Genomic DNA, 18,725 nt, shown 5'->3' with positions numbered 1-18,725 from the left:
ATTTGCAACTTTTCAGTTTATTGGTGCCAACATTTTACTACTTTGAATGAAGTGTGGAAGCCTTACTTCCACTTAGATCTTTTTACTCTCTCCCTTTTATAACATAATTGACTTAAATATTTTCTCTGCGCAAACCATATCAGACAATATTAGAAAGTTTTTTTTTTTAATATAAACTAAGTCCATTATTGAGTTTGAACTCATGACTCTGAGATCAAGAGTTGCATGCTTTATGGCTGAGCCAGCCATGTGCCCCCACATCAGACAGTATTATAGTTTGTCCTTCAAACATTAAACATAATTTAGAAAACTTTATTGTTCTTTCATCATTCCTGAAATTCCAAGTTTTCTTCTGTATCTGAAGAACTTTTTTTGTGTTTCTTTTAGGGTAGGTCTGTTGGCAACAAATTCTCTTATTTATTTTTTGTCATCTGAGGTCTTGATTTCACCTTCATTTCTGAAAGATATTTTCAGAATATCCTTAGAATTCTGAGTTGACAGTTCTTTTCTTTCAGCACTTGAAAAGTGTTGTACCACTTTCTTTTGGTTTTCATAGTTTCTGATGAAAAATACTGTCATTTGAATTCTGTTCCTCTACCCAAGATTATTTCTTTGGATTTATCCTCTTTAGGCTTTGGTCAGCTTCTTGAATCTTTATCTTTACCAAATTTGGAAAATTTTCAGCTTTTTTTCTAGATATTTTTCCCAGCTCTTTTTTTTTTTTTTTTTTAAGATTTATTCACTTTAGGAACACCTGGGTGGCTCAGTCAGTTAAGCATTTGCCTTCGGCTTGGGTCATGATCCCAGGGTTCTGGGATTGAGCCCCGTATTGGGCTCCCTGCTCAGCAGGAAGCTTGCTTCTCCCTCTCCCTCTGCCCCTCCTTCCCACTCATTCTCTCTCTCTCTCTCTCTCAAAGAAATAAAATCTTATTTAAAAAAAAAATACTTATTCAATTTAGAGAAAGAAAGGGAGTGGGGACAGAAGGAAGTAGGAGAAGGGAGAATCCTAAGCAGACTCCTTGCTGTGAGCATGGAGCCTGACACGGTGCTTGATCTCATAACCCTGAAATCATGACCGGAGCCGAAATCAAGAGTCGGATGCTTAACTGACTGAGCTTCCTAGGCTCCCAAGCTCCCCTCTCTTCTCTGGAATTCTGATAACCTTGAATATTAGATTTTTTAAAAAAATAGTCCTAAAGGTCTCTGACACTTTTTTTTCCCCCAGTCTTTTTTGTCTCTTGTTCAGATTGGGTAATTTCTATTGTAGTGTTGTCTTTTTTTTTTAAGTAGGCTCTGTGCCTAATGTGGGGCTTGAACTCACAACCCTGAGATCAAGAGTCACATGAGTCTACTAACTGACCCAGCCAGGTGCCCCTCTGTTGTAGTGTTTTGAAATTCATTCTTTCATCATCTTCATTCTCCTACTGAGCCCATTTAGTGAGGTTATTGTATATTTCCTTTTGACTATATTTCCTTCCTCTCTCTCTTTCTTTTTTACTTGTCTATGTCCGTACCACCCTGAATGTGCCCAATCTCGTCTGATCTTTTTTGCTAAAACTTACTATTTTGTTTCAAGTGTGTTCTTAATTGGTCATAGCATTTTTATGATGACTGCTTTAAAATTCTTATCTAGTCAGAATTACCTGACATGTTGGCATCTATTTTTTCTCATCCAAGTTAAGATTTTTCTTGGGTCTTGGTATGACAAGTGTTTTTCAGTTGCATTCTGGACATATTGAGAATTATGGTATGAGACTACATCTTATTTAAATTTTAGCAGCTCTCCACTGAAACCACACCAGCAGGGGAATATAGATGCTGACTCCTCTCTTTCTCTTTTTTTAAGATTTCTTTATTTATTTTAGAGTGCAAGCAGGAGGCACAAGGGCAGAGGGACGGGGAGAGAGAATCCCAAGCAGACACCACACTGAGCATGGAGCCAGATGCAGGGCTCAATTCCATGACCCCAAGATCATGACCTGAGCCAAACCAAGAGTCAGACACTTAACAGACTGAGCCACCAAGGTGCCCCAACACTGACTCTTTATACCAAGTGGGGATAGTAGAATCCTAGAACCATTCTGGATGGGATGGAGAAGGGTGCCTAACTACTGGGCAGGGATTGAAATCTGTGCTTTCCACTCAGTCTCTACTGACACTGTGGAAAAGAGGAGTGGTGCCTTGTTACTCTCAAGTAGGAGCGGAAGTCCAGGGTTCTGCCTTGGTCTCTGCTGACACCATTCTGGAAGAGAGGTAGAGGTACCTCATTTCAGTGGGCAGGGGTAGAAATCTAGGCTTCTCATGTGGCTTTCACTGACCTGGGGAGGGTGAGAAATACCTTATTGATGTGGGGTTAAAAGTCCAGGTTCTCAATGTGGTCTCCATAAGAGGGTGCTGGGCAGTAGTGAAAGTCCAGGCTTGCCACTTGGACTTCTCTGATATTACCACTTTGGGGATTGGGAGAGACACTTTATTATTGCCAGTGTCGGATGGCAATCTAAGCTCCCCATTTGGCCTTTGCTAACAGTGGTTGAGGGCCTATGGCTTTTTCTCTGAGTTTTTTTGTTTTTTGTTTTGCTGCAGTAGGGCATTTATTGTCAAAAAGGTTTCTATCAATTCTAGGCTACCTTTTCCCAGTTCTTTAGCAAGAGAGAGCAGGCTTTTCTTTGGACTTTTTTTTTTTTTTCTGTATCCATTACAGATATTGGACTTCTTCAACACCCACTCTGAGCTATACAGGAGGCAAAAAGAGGCCTCAGGGAACTCCTCACCATGTTATTCTTTGTCTTCTGGGGTTCCTGTTGCTATGGGGCTAACCTAGTTAATAAGTCTTGGATACAACTCTAGAGAGAAGATGTTTGTTTCTGCTAAAACCATGAAAATAATTTTGTCTCTCAGTTGGTGCCATTTTGGTAGAGCATGAACATGTGAACAGTTTGGAGATCAGGGAATCCCTGATGGCTCAGAAAAATTGTAACGGTTTCTGTAGAAAGGGGCAGCTGGGACTCTGTTCAAGAAAAACAATTACCATTTTTCTCTCCTAAAATGGAAATAACTTTATTGATTTCTGACTTTGAAAATATTACATGCTGTTGGAAAATGTAGGAAAATGTGAAGAAAATAAAAATTAGAGATAGTTGTTTTGGTTTTTTTTTTACATTTTGATGAATATCCCTTTTTTTGGTATACATAGATGTTTTTTATGTATTTTAGAAAGAGGATATACTACATGCTTTTTAGTATCTTGTTTATTGCATGTGCTATGTCATGGGCAATGTATCATATCAATTAATACACCATTGTATCAGTTAATCTAAAGGAATCCTTTAGCCTGAAAAATTGTGCTTTATCGTTTGAGTTTGTATCTTTGATTATTGGTGGGATCCTTTTGTATTTCCTTATTTTATGAATTGCCAGTTCTTATCTACTTTTTCCCTTGGAGTGTTCAGCTTATTAATATTTACTTGTAAGAGTTATTTATTTACTCTGGGTATCTCACATACACTGAAATATTTTCTAAGTTTACTGTTTTTAAACTTTGTTCATAGTGGTTTTTTAATTTAGACATTTTAAAGTTTTTTAAAGATTTTTAATTTTTTTTTAAATTTATTTATTTGACAGAGAGTGAGACAGTGAGAGAGGGCACACAAGCAGAGGGAGTGGGAGAGGGAGAAGCAGGCTTCCCACAGAGCAGGGAGCCCGATGCGGGGCTCGATCCCAGGACCCTGGGATCATGACCTGAGCCGAAGGCAGATGCTTAACGACTGAGCCCCCCAGGCGCCCCTAGACATTTTGAAGTTTTAAATAGTTTTTCCTTTATGGTTTCTGCCTCTTGTGGTCAATGTGTATTTTGACAATATATTTATAATAACTTAAAAATATTTTTCCTTTGCTTTTTCACTTTTTTTTTCTGATTCTGGATGATGAGGCCACTCAAGGCACTCCATACTTTGGTTACTTCAGTTTTAGTAACATATACCTGTCTCTGTATTCCTTTTGAATTTGTAGTGAAATAGTATTTATCAACAATTTGTAAATTCCATTTAGGGGTATCTCTTCTCTTCAACCTGAATTATAAAATCTAAAATTTACTTCACAGAAAAATAATATGGCTATAGATAGAAATGCTAACTTTATGAGGAAACAAAAGTAATCAAAATATCAACACAAGAGTATTAAAATGATATATTGTGAAAGTCTCAATATTATATATTGATATTAAAATTTAAAGTATTAGAGGGCACCTGGGTGGCTCAGTTGGTTAAGCATCTGCCTTTGGCTCAGGTCATGATCCCAGGGTCCTGGGATCGAGCCCCGCATCGGGCTCCCTGCTTCCTGGGAAGCCTGCTTCTCCCTCTTTCACTCCCCCTGCTTGTGTTCCTCTCTGTGTCTCTCTCTGTCAAATAAATAAATAAAATCTTAAAAAATAAAATAAAATTTAAAGTATTAGAGATTGTAGCATTATTTGTTTATGCCTCATCTGTTATACCTACTTATGAGCAATAATTTTCAAAATGATTTCTCTTTGGTATCCTAAAGTGTAGGAATTTGATTACTTTTGTTTTGCCGGATAGCACCTGTTAAAATGATGATGTTAGCGCTTTCGAATGTGAATTGGCATTTCCAGGCTGTATGAGTTTTCCTCTTGGCGTCTCTTGGGCTTAACTCTGTCCTGTAAGCAATCTGTAAAGTACCAGGGTTGATTTTTCTGTGACTAATGTTTAATTGGTTTAGTGGTTGCTGTAATTCTTATATCAGAACAATAGTTAGTTGTAAAATTTTGTACATGGCACAGAAATGTAAATAATTAAAACTTCACATTTTTCTCCTTTGTTTTATTCCCCCAAGATACAACCAGTTTTAATAGTGTGGTATACCCTTCAAGGCATTTTATATGCTCATATGGCATTTATGTACACAGAATTTAAAAATGACATAAATTATTGTTTAGGAAGGAGTTTTTGTGGTTGGCAAATATATTGATATGTTGGGATCAGAAAACCTGGTGCTGCTGAACTTGTTTACAAAAAATATTTATGAAAGAAAATACCTGAAGAAATGCACAAAAGTGAAAATAATCAAAAAGATGGTGTTATTGAAGAAAGACAACTGTCATGTGAGAAATAGCACTAAGCTTCTGTGTGTTTGTCATTCAAGGGTGCAGCTGGAAACTGATTTGAAGATTGAGAAGGAATGGAGGCAGACTTTGCAGGAAGATCTTCAAAAGGAGAAAGATGCCTTATCTCATCTTAGAAATGAGACCCAACAAATCATTAGTCTTAAAAAAGTAAATGGTGGTAAAACTTTAAAAATTATATCTTTGAAAACTAAGTTACTTAAAAAGAGAAATCATAATTTATATTTATACCAAAGAGACAGAATATACTGGTCATCTTTAAAAATACCAGTAAGAAGGGGTGACTCTTTGGGGTCGTGAGTTCAGGCCCCACATTGGGTGGAGAGTTTACTTTAAAAAAACAAACCATGGGGCGCCTGGGTAGCTCAATCGGTTGAGCATCTGACTCTTGGTTTCAGCTCAGGTCATGATCTCAGGGTCGTGGGATTGAGCCCTGAGCCTTGTGTTGGGCTCCGTGCTCACTGGGGAGTCTGCTTGAGATTCTTTCTTTCCTTCTGGCCCTCCCCCCCTCAAATAAATAAATAAATCTTAAAAGAAAAGAAAACCAGTAAGGAGATTAAATGAATGGGAAATAGGTGATAGTTGATGGAACAGCTATGAAAGAGCTTGGACATAGAGTTCTGTTTTTTATAAAAAGCTAAAGGATATATGTTCCTAATTATTGGTATGTATACAATGGGGAGTTTTTTGTTTATTTCTTTTAAATTGCATTTTCTGTCTTTTATTGTTTTGAAGGAGTTCCTTAACATCCAGGATGAAAATCAGCAGTTGAAAAAAATATATCATGAACAGGAGCAAGCTCTTGAAGAACTTGGCAACAAACTTAGCGAGTAATTTCTCTTTTTTCCTTCATCTATATAGTCATTGACATTTATAAAGGTAGGAGTGTGCCAAACCAAGTAGGCAGAAGAGTTTAAATATAGAAAAAAAATATATAAACTATTAAAATCAAAACCAAAAACCTTAAAGGTAAACATGCAAGACTGGATTGGAGCGATTTTGTTAAAAGTTAGGTTCAGTTTAATACATTTTAACTTTAAATGCTTTCCAGTAGATGAAAGTTAAGACTCTTGTTTCATTTCTTCAAATTAGAGAATTCAGAAGTTCATTTAATATATTTTCCCCAGAGCAACAGAAACCAAATTTCCAAAATACCTGGAGAGATCATTTTCAGACTGTTTTGAGAAGGAGCCAACATTGTGAGAAGTGGAGAGTCTTATGCTCGAGTTGGGGCTTAACTCCATACAGTGTGGTTGGTTCTTTGCAGCCAAGTGTTACTGGGTTGCTAGAAAGACCAGAAGAAGTAGTGTTCTGTCTTTCTCACCTTCCTCCTTGTTCCATGTGGTCTGTGTTTTGGGTTAGCAGCTTCATCTTTGTGCCCTGATTGAACATATTGCCAAGTATCTGGGATAAGCCTCGGAAGGTTTAATTTAGTATTGAATGTATCACTGCCATGTTAAAAAAAAAAAAACCACCAAAAAAGAGAAAAGTAAAAGAAAGCTATAGTGCCCATAATCTTATCACCTGTATAAACCCCTTTGGTGTTTTATGTGGTTAAAAATTCAAATAGCACAATTTCCTCCCTCTCCCAAGTATCAATCCTCAAAGTTAGTGAGCCTTAGTGAACCTCATAACAAATTTATATGTGAATATCTCATCATATATCATTAGTCATATATGTACGTATATATCATTTGTAACAAACAATAGAAATTGTAACTGGAAAGGAGACTTCATTGCTAAAGATGAAGTTCCATTAAGAAATCTTGAGACCAATTTCTAAGGCCATAGGAGAGTAGTTCACTAAAACCACAAAAGGAAATACTAGTTCTCAAAAAGATAAAGCTGTTGGGGTGCCTGTCTGGCCCAGTTAGTAGAACATGTGACTCTTGATCTTGGGGTCAAGTTGGGGTTTGAGCTTGAACTCCGAGTTTGAACTCCACATTTGGGGTAGAGTTGCCTTTAAAAAAGAAAAGATAAAGCTATTTTTGTTTCTATAAATTCAAAGAACAATTTACATTGTGAGTCTAATAAGCAAGATTTCAATTCTAATCTGGCATTCACCTAATGAGCACTTTGACCTAGACCCTATGCTAAGTGCTTATTACCTTATTTCTCATTTATTCATTTGACAAATACTAAGCTTGTATTACGTGCCAGGCAGTATTCCAAGTGCCAAGGACTCAGCAATGCACAATCCCCACAACAAAAATAATATTTACATTTAAGATCATAAAGGTTTAATATTAAAACAGATTAGAATAGTAAAAGGGGAATGTGTATATTACCTTCCACCCATCTCCCACGCAGTGCTAAAAACTGTATAGTTTATTAAAGGCATAATCATTTTAATATTTAGATAGCTGAATTCACTTTTTAAATTTTATTTAAGTTCAAATTAATTAACATATAGTGTAGTATTACGATTTCAAGAGTAGAATTTAGTGATTCATTACTTTACATATAACACCCAGTGCTCATCCTAGTAAGTGCCCTCCTTAATCCCCATCACCCATTTGGCCCCCCCCCACCCCCCAGCAGCCCTCAGTTTGTTCTCTTAACTATAGAGTCTCTTATGGTTTGCCTCCCTCTCAGTTCTTATTTTTACCTCCCTTCCCCTTTGTACATCTGTTTGTTTTCTTAAATTCCACATACGAGTGAAATCATATGATATTTGTCTTTCTCTGACTTATTTCACTTAGCATGATACCCTCTGATTCCTCACTTTTTTTTTTTTTTAAGATTTTAAGTAATCTCTATACCCAATGTGGAGCTCGAACCTACAACCCTGAGATCAAGAGTTGCACGCTCAGGTTACCTGGGTGGCTCATTTGGTTAAGCATTCATCTCTTGATCTTGGCTCCGGTTTTGATCTCAGGATCATGAGTTCAAGCCCTGCATTGAGTAGGCCTAGCATGGAGCCTACTTAAAGAGTCGCATGTTCTACCAACTGAGCCAACCAGGCACCTCTGAATTCACTTTTTTCCCCTTTTTCCTTTAGTCTAGTTCATTGTTTCTCAATTTTTGGTTTGCATGAAAATTACTGCTCAAGGTTGGACATACTCAACAATCTATACTGAACTTTATGGGCTATTTAAGGAATTTTCAAGGGTTATTTTGACTAATTTTTTTTTTTTATTAAGTTTTTTTATACATGCCTACCTCCTCTGTAACTACTGTATGCATGTTCTTCTGAAGTTTGTGAGTTTGTTTTTTTTACTTAAGAATATGTTAGAACAGGTTTTTCCAAATCAGTACATCAAGATGTTCCATAGGATGGGTGTGCTATAATTTAAACTTTCTAATTTTTTTTCTTTTATAAATGATAATGCTGTGAAATCCTTGTATGCTTGTGTTGATATATCTTGATACACTTTTTTTAAATTTAATTTTTATTTATTTAAAAAATTTTTTTAAATTCTTATGTTAATCCCCATACATTACATCATTAGTTTTAGATGAAGTGTTCCATGATTCATTGTTTGTGCATAACACCCAGTGCTCCATGCAGAATGTGCCCTCCTCAATACCCACCACCAGGCTAACCCATCCTTCCCACCCCCCTCCCCTCTAGAGCCCTCAGTTTGTTTTTCAGAGTCCATCGTCTCTCATGGTTCGTCTACCCCTCCGATTTCCCCCGCTTCATTCTTCCCCTCCTGCTACCTTCTTCTTTTTTTTTTTTTCTTAACATATTATCTTGATACACTTTAATGAATATATCTGAAGAGTAGGTTCCTAAAGGTGATTGCTGGGCCAAAAAGAATGTGCTTTAAAAAAATTCTGGTAGGGTCAAATTCTCCTCTATCTCCAATATTAGACCCCTTCAATATTTCCAATATTAGTAGGAGAGAATGTTTTTGCCCGTCTGATAGTTGAAAATCTTACTGTTTTGATTTGTATTTCGTTAACCATAAGCACAGTTGAGCATCTATATTTATCTCTTTAAGTAATCTCTATGCCCAACGTGGGGCTCAAACCCACAACCCTGAGATCAAGTGTTGGATGCTCCACGGATGGAGCCAGCCAGGTGCCCCTGAACGTCTATATTTATTTGTTTTCCATTTGTATTTATAGTTTACTGCCTGTTCATATCCTGTGCATATTTTTGGTTGCTCATCTTTTTCTTAGGGGATTTTAAAAATTGTACACATTGTACATCTTCTGTTTGTCTTTTGTCTTTTTACTTCATTTTTGATATGTTTTTTCCTTGTTAATCTTTGAATTGTTATGGCACAGATTTATTAGTTTTCATCTGCTGTTTCTGGGGCCATAGTCTCTAAGACATGGATTGGACCAGCTTTGAGTCAGAACTCCTTTTATCCTTTTCTTTCTTTCTCCTCCCCCGCCCCCCTTTTATCCTTTCTTAACCGTAGTCCTCTTGAGTGGTGAGAATAATTTATCAGGGCTAGAGGAGAGACAGCGGCCCCTGTGAGGTTTTCCATACCACACCAGGTTATCTGTGAAAGACTTTTATTCTTCCTCTTCATCCTCCGGCTCCTGTGATTATAAGCTATCGGGTTCCTCCCTAATACACAGGGTGATGAATATCTTTTTAAAAATTTGTTGATGAGGAGGGACTGAGGTTGGATCAGTACTTTTTAATCTTTGCTTCTAATTTACCAGAAGCCTTTAGGCTTTATATAGTCCATTTGGGTATTATTTAAAATGCAGAGTGGGAGGATAAAGGTCATTTGGAATAATATGAACCATATTTAATTTTATTAAAAGGGAAAATACAGGTTTCAGAAAGAACCATGCAAGACTGTGTTTTCAAGTTATGATTAAACTTAAATTAGTATTCATTAGTATCACAGGAATAAGTATTCCTCTACCATTTACTAGTTTTGTGACTTAGGGTTATTTAACATCTTTAAGCCCAGTTCCACATTTGTAAAATGGAGTGTTATAAAATCCCCAAAGGGTTCTTTTTCTAATTGAGAATAAGCATGTGAAAACCCCTAGCACAGTACCTTTGCTTATCACAACCAGAGTATCAGTTTTCTTGTCAGATGAGGTTGGATGTGAAAATTACTTTCTAGTGCTCACTTTCTGAACCTGTGATTTTAAATGTAAATGATTAATTTTAATTAGAAAAGTACTTTCACTAATGAAGCATTTGATCTTACTGATTTCTTATTAAAGGATTCTTAAAAAGAATTTTTGATAAATTTTGAAAGGTTTTAAATGTTATTCTGAATAAATTGTAGAGACGAATTAGGATTAAACAAAATGAAAGTGAGCTGTTCACATTTGAAGAAAATGTGGAACATGAAATATTAGGATGGAATATTCAAGGAAGAGAATCTAAACTAATATGTCTGTATTATAATGACTGGGTTTAAAATATGTGAAGGATGATAACCAGCTTTTTTCTTATCCTCATCAAGGCTTAAATTCCAAGAAGAAGAATTTTTAGTTTAGAAAAATAAATTTCCAGGACTCTTCCAAATGTAGTTTTCTGTAAAAGATATTCTTTCCATGTAAAGAAAATTACAGATTTTTTTTTTCTTTCCTCAAAGCAGAGGTTTCAGGATTATCAGAGGCTGTATCATTTATGGGTGTTTTTCCTATGGTGTCAGAATCGATTGTATCACATTTATTATAGCCTCATGTTTTATCTTGGCCCTTCCCTATGCTGTTTTCATGCCATGGTCAAATATTTTACACAATTAAATATTTCTAAAAGCTAATTAAAAGGAACGATACGGACCTCTGTTTCCTTCCTACCGAGAGGAGATGTTCTGGCACATTGTGTTTACTGGCCCTGGAACTGCTGCTCCTTTCTTTAGCTTAGTTTGGCAACTCGTCTCAGAGGGGGCGATATTTCCAGTGTCCGTATTTGTGAATAAAGGCATTTTAACCAGAAATATAGAAACGCCAGTGAATTTCCATAACGATCTTTATAGCAAATGCCATTAAGCTACTTTTATTCCATGTTCAGGTTTTCTGTGTAGCAGTTACTGCTTTGGCTCTTACTCCCCCCCGCGTCAGTTTTCTTCAGGCACATTTTGTAGATGTGAATTTAGCCAAGAAAATTTTAGTATTGTGTTTGTATTTTTAATCTGTGTAGTTTTACATTGATTATTTCCACGGTAGAAGTATGTGAACCGGATAAAAAACTAACATTTTTGGGGTTTTTTTTTGGTCTTGGAACAAGGAGCGCTTGTAGTATGAAGCAGTTTCCTACTGTTCTGCCTCAGGAGCAGAGACTTGATGTACCTTTTGATCCACTAATTTCATTTTTAAGTTGTTTTCCTAAGAAAAATAATACAAATATTTTGGTCATTCCAATTTTAATGAACAATTTTTGTGGCGAGAAATTTGAAATAAGTTGAAAGTTCAGCAGTAGATAATTATATAAACTACTTTATATTTTTCATTGTTTATCATGTAACCATTTTACCATAATGATGTGGCAGATACTTAATAACAAGTCAGTAGCTCTCAGCCTTTCAGGATATATTAATACCTGAAAAGAGCTGTTTATGGAAAACTATATAAATGATGACTCCATTTAAAATATACACATACTCGGGGGGATGGCGTAACTGGGTGATTGGCATTAAGGAGGCAGATGATGTAATGAGCACTGGGTGTTATATAAGACGGCTGAATCACTGACCTCTACCTCTGAAACCAGTAATACACTATGTTAAATAATTGAATTTAAATTTAAAATATACACATATCATCAACATGTAGATTATCCTCTCTGGGTAGTAGGATCACAGATAATTATTGCTATTTATAATCTGCGTGTTCATTAACATGTATTTTCAAAAGGTGAAAAGTATCACAATTCTCTTTTCCTTAATATTCCCACTCTTACCATTCTTTTGCTTCTGGTAGAGAAACGGGTGTATAACGGCTAGCATGGGCTTTAACGTCACAAAGACCAGGGTTTGCATCCTGGCTTCCCCAGTTACTACCTCTGTGACCTGTTGCGAGTGATGAAACCTCATTAGGCCTCACTTTATTGATATTGATTGATTGATCTTTAAAATAGGTGAGTTTTTTGGGGCGCCTGGGTGGCTCAGTCGTTAGGCGTCTGCCTTCAGCTCAGGTCATGGTCCCAGGGTCCTGGGATCGAGCCCTGATCGGGCTCCCTGCTCAGTGGGAAGCCTGCTTCTCCCTCTCCCACTCCCCTGCTTGTGTTCCCTCTCTTGCTGTGTTTCTCTCTGTCAAATAAATAAAATCTTTAAAAAAAAAAGTTTTAAAATAGGTTTTTTTGTTTTTTTTTTTTTCAAGATTAAATGAGCATATACATGCAAAGGTCATATAGCATGAAGTCTGGCGCACTGTGAGTCCACAGTAAATGACAGCGTTTACTGATATTGTCACAACCGCATGAAAATGCCAGTATTCTTTTGTTAAAGCAATTTTTAAATTTAAAAAGGATATTTTTGCTTAGGACATTTAGAGAATATAGGGAAATATAAAATATAATCCCACTAGTCAAAGAAGATCATTAGAATCCTGTAGTATATACAGTTTTATATCCTATGAAAAACCAATACCTTAATGAATTGCTAGATGTTCTATATGTAATATATTTACTGAAACATGGACCCATTTGTAATCTTTTCAGATCAAAACTTAAAATAGAAGATATAAAAGAAGCCAACAAAGCATTGCAGGTGAGTAGAAAGTGTTTTCCTCGAGTAGGAAAGTAGAGATATATGTGAGTCCCCACTAGAAGGTAAAGCCTATATAAACCTGAGGTGCTGAGTCCCAGGATGTATAGAGGCAGAAGCACCGAACAGGGAGCTGGGATGATGGGGATCCAGCTCCTCCCTGTTACGCCTCTAGAAGCAGTCAGTAATCATACTGGAAATGACCTTGGAGAGAACTTTGTCTACCTTCCTACAAAGCATGGCCTGATGGAGTGAAACTGCCTTTGAGAGTCCTTGAGTCCCTGTGCTGGTCTGTTAGTAGTTTTGACCATCAAGAAGTTCCCTCTTCATGGAGTTTGTTCCCTCTTCTGAATGGCTTCTGAAACACGCAGAGGATTTTGCACAGGGTTTCTTTGAATACTGAGGTTAATATGTGTGAAAAGTGATTAGTACAGTGGTTCAGTGTATGGTTCTGAATGCGTCTGGAGGCAAGAATCCCTTCTACAACATAGGAGGAAATAGTCTCTCTGTGAGTAGTTCAGTGAGATTACTTTCTACCACACAGCTTCCCATTCTGTTTTTTTAGCGAAGTGTTACATGAAAGTAATTTAAAAAGTCAAGTAGTGCTAGAAAGAATTAAAAAAAGTAGTAGTCTCCTGTTCTTCACCCCCTTGTCCCTCATCCACCCTAGCTCCTGCCACCTGAAGGAGGCAACTTCCGATTCTTTTAGTCGTTCCTTCTGGCTTTACCCCCCATTTCTAAATAATAGGCAGTATATATTATTCACTCATTTATTTAAGACCTATTTTAGACCTGTCTGTATAGCCTGGTTAGCATGGTGGATGAGGAGTTTTGCCCACTCTCACCCTGGTCTGTTTGCTCTTCATTGTCCACCCAATATAATTAAAAGTTTTCATGGAATTCATTTACTATATATTCTTTGACTATTTAAATATTGCTCTTTGCTGGGCCATGTAGTTTGTTGTGATTATATTTTCTTTCTTGAACTATTTCTTTTTTCTTCTGGAGTTAATAATTGCCTTTCCCCTGAAACTAAAAATATACTATATGTTAACTAAATTGAATTTTAAAAAATTTTAAAAAAAGTTTTGTTGAATTAGAGCATTTGAGTTTTCTTATACCTTCAAACACCTTTATAATATGCTTTTTTCTTTTTTTTTTTTTAAGATTTTATTTAGGGACACCTTGGTGGCTCAGTCGGTTAAGCGTCTGCCTTCGGCTCAGGTCATGATCCCAGGGTCCTGGCATTGAGCCCCATGTCGGGCTCCCTGCTCAGTGGGCAGCTTTCTTCACCCTCTGCCTGTCCCTCCCCCTGCTCGTGCCCTCTCTCTCCCTCTCTCTGACAAATAAAATCTAAAAAAAAAAAAAAAGATTTATTTATTTGAGAGAGAGGGTGTGATAATGGGGGAGGGGTAGGCAGAGGGAAAGAGACGAGCAGACTCCACACTGAACACTCGGGGCTCAACGCAGGGCTCCATCATGACTTAAGCGGAAACCAAGAGTTGGATGCTCCACTGACTGAGCCACCCAGCCACCCCACCCCTAACATGGTTGCTTGCTTGCTTGATTTATTTTTTATTTGTATTTATTTTTTTCCCCTAACATGCTTCTTGATTAAAGTTTTTCCCATGTTGAGGTGCCTGGGTGGCTTAGTTAAGTGTCTGCCTTTGGCTCAGGTCATGATCCTGGGGTCCTGGGATTGAGTCCCACGTTGGGCTCCCTTTTCAGTGGGGAGTCTGCTTCTCCCTCTGCCCTTCACCCTGCTTGTGCTCTCTCTTGCTCAAGCTCTCTCAAATAAATAAAATTAAAAAAAAAAAAGTTTTTCCCATGGCAAAATGAATCAGGTAATTATTTCGTTTGTTCTTTTTTCCTTGGAGTCATCCCTCATGGAGTTCTTTGCTCTCCTGCTTCAGTCTGGTCACCCCTGTCCTGACATTTTCCTTTGCTGCCATTCTTAGAATTCCTTTTATCCTTCTCATATGTTAGGGTTCCTGTTACCTAAAAGGGTTCCTGAACCCTTTAAGTTCTTTCTTGGTTTGCTCCCTTGTTTTGGGAAATGCATCCCTTGGTAGCTTCCTGGAAAATGCTGAGTTGAAAAGATAAAGGTTTTAAGAATTTGTGCATCTGTGTATATGCCTTTTATTTTGCTCTCACATTTTTTTTGGATGGGTAGGGATGTCTGCCCAACTGTCATTATTTAAGCTCTGTAAAATTTTCATTATGAAACATACCATGTATATAACTGTATAAATACAACTTAACGCTAGCACAGGGCGCCTGGGTGGCTCAGTTGGTTAACTGTCTGCCTTCAGCTCAGGTCATGATCCCATGGCTTGGCAGGAAGCAAAGCTGCTTCCATTAGGCTTTTGGACATTTGGGAAGTCACTTTACTTGTGTGTCTGATATGAGCTGTCCAGGTTTTTTTTCCCCTCTAGCTTACTTTATTGTAAGAATAAAATAGTATATGTATACATGTAATACATATACAGTATATATGTTAACTGTTATTGGTAAGGCTTCTGGTCAACAGGTTATTAAATATAAAGTTTTGGGAGGAATCAAGAGTTATATGCAGATTTTTGTCGATGTGGAGTTCGGCACCCCTAACCCCCAGTTGTTCAAGGGTCAGCTGTACTTGGTTCTTCGGCAGCAGCAACGTGGCTTAGTCATGTGATGAGGTTAATCAGAAACATTGAAGACTGTTCCTTCACCTGGGTCTTCTCATATAAAACTGGCGTCATTTAACAAAACTGCTTTTGTAGGGAAAAAAGTGTTCCTAGCCAGGATCTTAGATGGGTTAAGAATGGGTCAATTTAGAAATTTCAGGTGTCACACTCTCACCTGTTAATAACTTACAATACATATATGTTTTCTACTCATCTACACAGTAGCCATTACATTTGTTATAGAATTTAAGGGAAATTAATAGCCATGTAAGACTTAACTTAAGGTGAAGTCTCCTCTAAAATAATGAATTCTAACATCTGATTTCCAAATTCTCTTCAAATTTTAAGGACTTACTGTGGTATATGGTATACATAATGCCAAACTCATATGCATTTCATAGTGAAAATGTATCCTTAAATTTTGTTGGACTAGATAATCGCTAAGGCTCTTTATTCCTTAAAGAAAATTCCCATTAATTTTTAAACATTTTATAATGGAAATGTCCAAACATAAACAATTGTACAGAGAAAAATTAACCCATTACCCAGTTTGAATATTTAACAGTACATGGCCTATCTTGTATTTATAGTCAACCCCTATCCCTTCCTCCTCATCCAGATTATTTTGAAGCAAATCCCACACTTATTCTCCAGCTATTTCAGTATCTCTTAAAGGACTCATTTCCAAGTCCTCTCTCTCTCTATTCCTACAAGATGTTCTTGGTTGAAAATGTTTTCACATGTAGTTTTTAAAGTGTTAACCATTTGAGCATTAATATTCGTGTTTCTTCCTTCTAGGGACTGGTTTGGTTGAAGGACAAAGAAGCAACACATTGTAAACTTTGTGAAAAGGAATTCTCACTCTCTAAGAGAAAGGTAAGGGAGATAGGAAGTGAGTCCAAAGGACTTGATGCAAACATGGCTTCTAATTTAACTCAGTTTTTTTCTTTGATTTTTCCATTTAATAGCACCACTGTAGAAACTGTGGGGAAATTTTCTGTAATGCTTGCTCTGACAATGAACTGCCTTTGCCTTCTTCACCAAAGCCAGTACGGGTTTGTGATTCCTGTCACGCATTGCTGATCCAGAGATGCTCATCTAATTTGCCATAAGACTCCAGAATTAAGTCCTTATGTATGAAAGTACCTACAATGAACGGTTAATGTATGAACCATGTACATGATGTATTTAGACAGCCCTTCTTAAGCAGCTTTCAGACTGTATTGGTACCAGTTTTATCTTCCATGTATTCAGTTCATGGGAATTAGAAGCTGTAGAATAGCTCATTGTTATTCAAAAAGAACTTTCAACAGGGCATGCTTTAAAATAACTTAATTCCTAATTGATGTAATAATCATGTAACTTATGAAGCCACCAGAAAGGCCAGATAGCAGAGCTAACACACATTTGCCTTATTTTGTAAAGGCCTTCTTAAAAATAGGGATTCAGATTCTTTTATTCTGCATATTGTCAAGTTGGTATTTGATGGTGCCTGTAATTTTAATGCACTTTAAAGCTTCACAGTTCTCAGAAAGATCAGAAATGCGTTGAACTTTTTACAAGTATTAATATTCCAGTTCAACAGACTTTTCATTAGCTTGCTAAGGTTTCAACCTTAATTACTTGTCCTTTCTGTCCCACTTCCTTTGCCCATTTTGCATTAGAAAAGGCCAACTATTTTATTCTATAAAATTTCCTTTTGGTCTTCTTCTAATCAATGTATTTATTGATACTTTTCAGATATAGTAGGTTAAAGAGGTATTATTTTACCTTAACTTTTTCCTTATTTTGAAAGGAAGTTAAACCAGCCTTTTACATTACGTTGTTACTTGCACAACTTTCCATATGCTACACCTGACTCGCCAAATTGCTGACTTTTTTAGGGAGGGCTCACACCTCTTCAAATTAAAAAGGAAAAATCCATCCCCAGAAAAAAAATGTTTATTAATAGTAAGCGATTACAGGCTCCTGATTGATTCTCCTCTAAGCATTAAAGGAGAAACCTCAAATAGTTTGTCTTTGATAGGATTTGAGTAATTAAAAATTTTATTCTATTTCCATTCCAGTAACTTTTAGGAAGCATTACAATGTAGTGATCCACTACTGCAGTTATGTATAGAGTGAAGTATCAGCCCTGCCATGAAATACTTGATCTGTTTCAAGCACGAAAGACTTAATAAACACTAATCCCATTTTACCATACTTCTAGCACACCAAGAATATGTAAAATGTTACCCTTGTATAATTAATCCTTTGAACAGCATCACCACTTGGGAGATCCCCCCCCCCCTTTGGTATTAACTTCAGCCATGCACTTTAAGTCTGAACCTTCCAAACAGGTTAGATAGGAATCTTTGGTTACTCCCTAGGAGCATTACATTGAGTGAATTAATCATGTCCACCCCCCCTCCCACCTAAGACGGGGTAACTTATTCTGCAGGATCCTCTCCTCAGAGTATATATACTTTCACTAGGGTTTAAAATTAATTTTCTAAATTGCCAAAGTATGAAACCAGTATTTTGAGATTTTCTCCATATCCAGTTAGCTTTTGAGGTCTTCAGTTAGAACTGTACAGATTTTTAGGTGGTCCTTCTTGAATGCCAACAGAAATATTGTCAAGAGAATTATATTCTTGAACTGTTTTGTATTGATGGGATGATTAACATTTTTATGATTGTTAAAAATGAGAATAAGCAAATGAAATTTCAAATACTAGGTTTATTATTACTGTGCTTATTAGTACAAATCTTAAAATGTGATTTTGCCTAAATTCCAAAGCTGGGTTTCATTCAACAAGTAAAACCATGATTTTCAGTTCCCCCTTAAATTCTTTGTTATTCAAAACTCCTGTTTAATCACCATTGATTTTTGGGCTTTTTGTAGTCAAGCTTTTATGGCAGCAATACAATTTGCTTCATTTAGTTTGGGCTCTTATTTAAAAGCCATTTATACTAAATGTTGGATTTTGTTATAAAACTTCCAGTTTGTATTGTGAACCTACACTTTCTAATCTTCAAGATTTGCTCTCATAGAAAGTATTTATCTTAATAAATTTCACATACCATTCCCTTGTCTAGCCAGTACTACCATAATAATGCTATCATGGTGCCAAGGAATTGTGACTGTAATTCTTCTACTCTGCAATGTTTTAAAATGTGAATTTTATAAACCAAATAAAAGATATGAAAAAATTAGCCTTTCAAAGGGCAACTTGCATTTACAACTTTTTATACCTTATTACTTAGATTTTAATAAGGCAGGTCCTAGGAAAATAAAAGCACACAGTA

General features: G+C 36.6%; 1 protein-coding gene across 6 annotated transcripts in view; it reads left to right on the top strand.

Annotated features, from left to right (window-relative positions):
- The window catches only part of LOC118018668 (RUN and FYVE domain-containing protein 2), a 46,218-nt gene extending 27,576 nt beyond the window's left edge, over positions 1 to 18,642 (top strand). For all 6 annotated transcript variants that reach the window (XM_035017435.1, XM_035017414.1, XM_035017424.1 and 3 more), the window contains 5 exons: positions 5,158 to 5,287; positions 5,873 to 5,967; positions 12,726 to 12,774; positions 16,236 to 16,313; positions 16,406 to 18,642. In XM_035017435.1, coding sequence (XP_034873326.1) covers positions 5,158 to 5,287; positions 5,873 to 5,967; positions 12,726 to 12,774; positions 16,236 to 16,313; positions 16,406 to 16,549 — 496 coding nt within the window. In that variant the 3' untranslated portion in view covers positions 16,550 to 18,642. The remainder of the gene's footprint in view (positions 1 to 5,157; positions 5,288 to 5,872; positions 5,968 to 12,725; positions 12,775 to 16,235; positions 16,314 to 16,405) is intronic.
- Positions 18,643 to 18,725: the final 83 nt, after the last annotated feature.

The sequence above is a fragment of the Mirounga leonina genome, unplaced genomic scaffold (assembly GCF_011800145.1).
Source record: "Mirounga leonina isolate KUSES-001 unplaced genomic scaffold, KU_Mleo_1.0 Mir_107, whole genome shotgun sequence".
In the NCBI taxonomy this organism is placed as follows: domain Eukaryota; kingdom Metazoa; phylum Chordata; class Mammalia; order Carnivora; family Phocidae; genus Mirounga; species Mirounga leonina.
The sequence above is the reverse complement of the archived record's forward strand: the minus strand, read 5'-3'. Positions and strand labels throughout refer to the sequence as shown.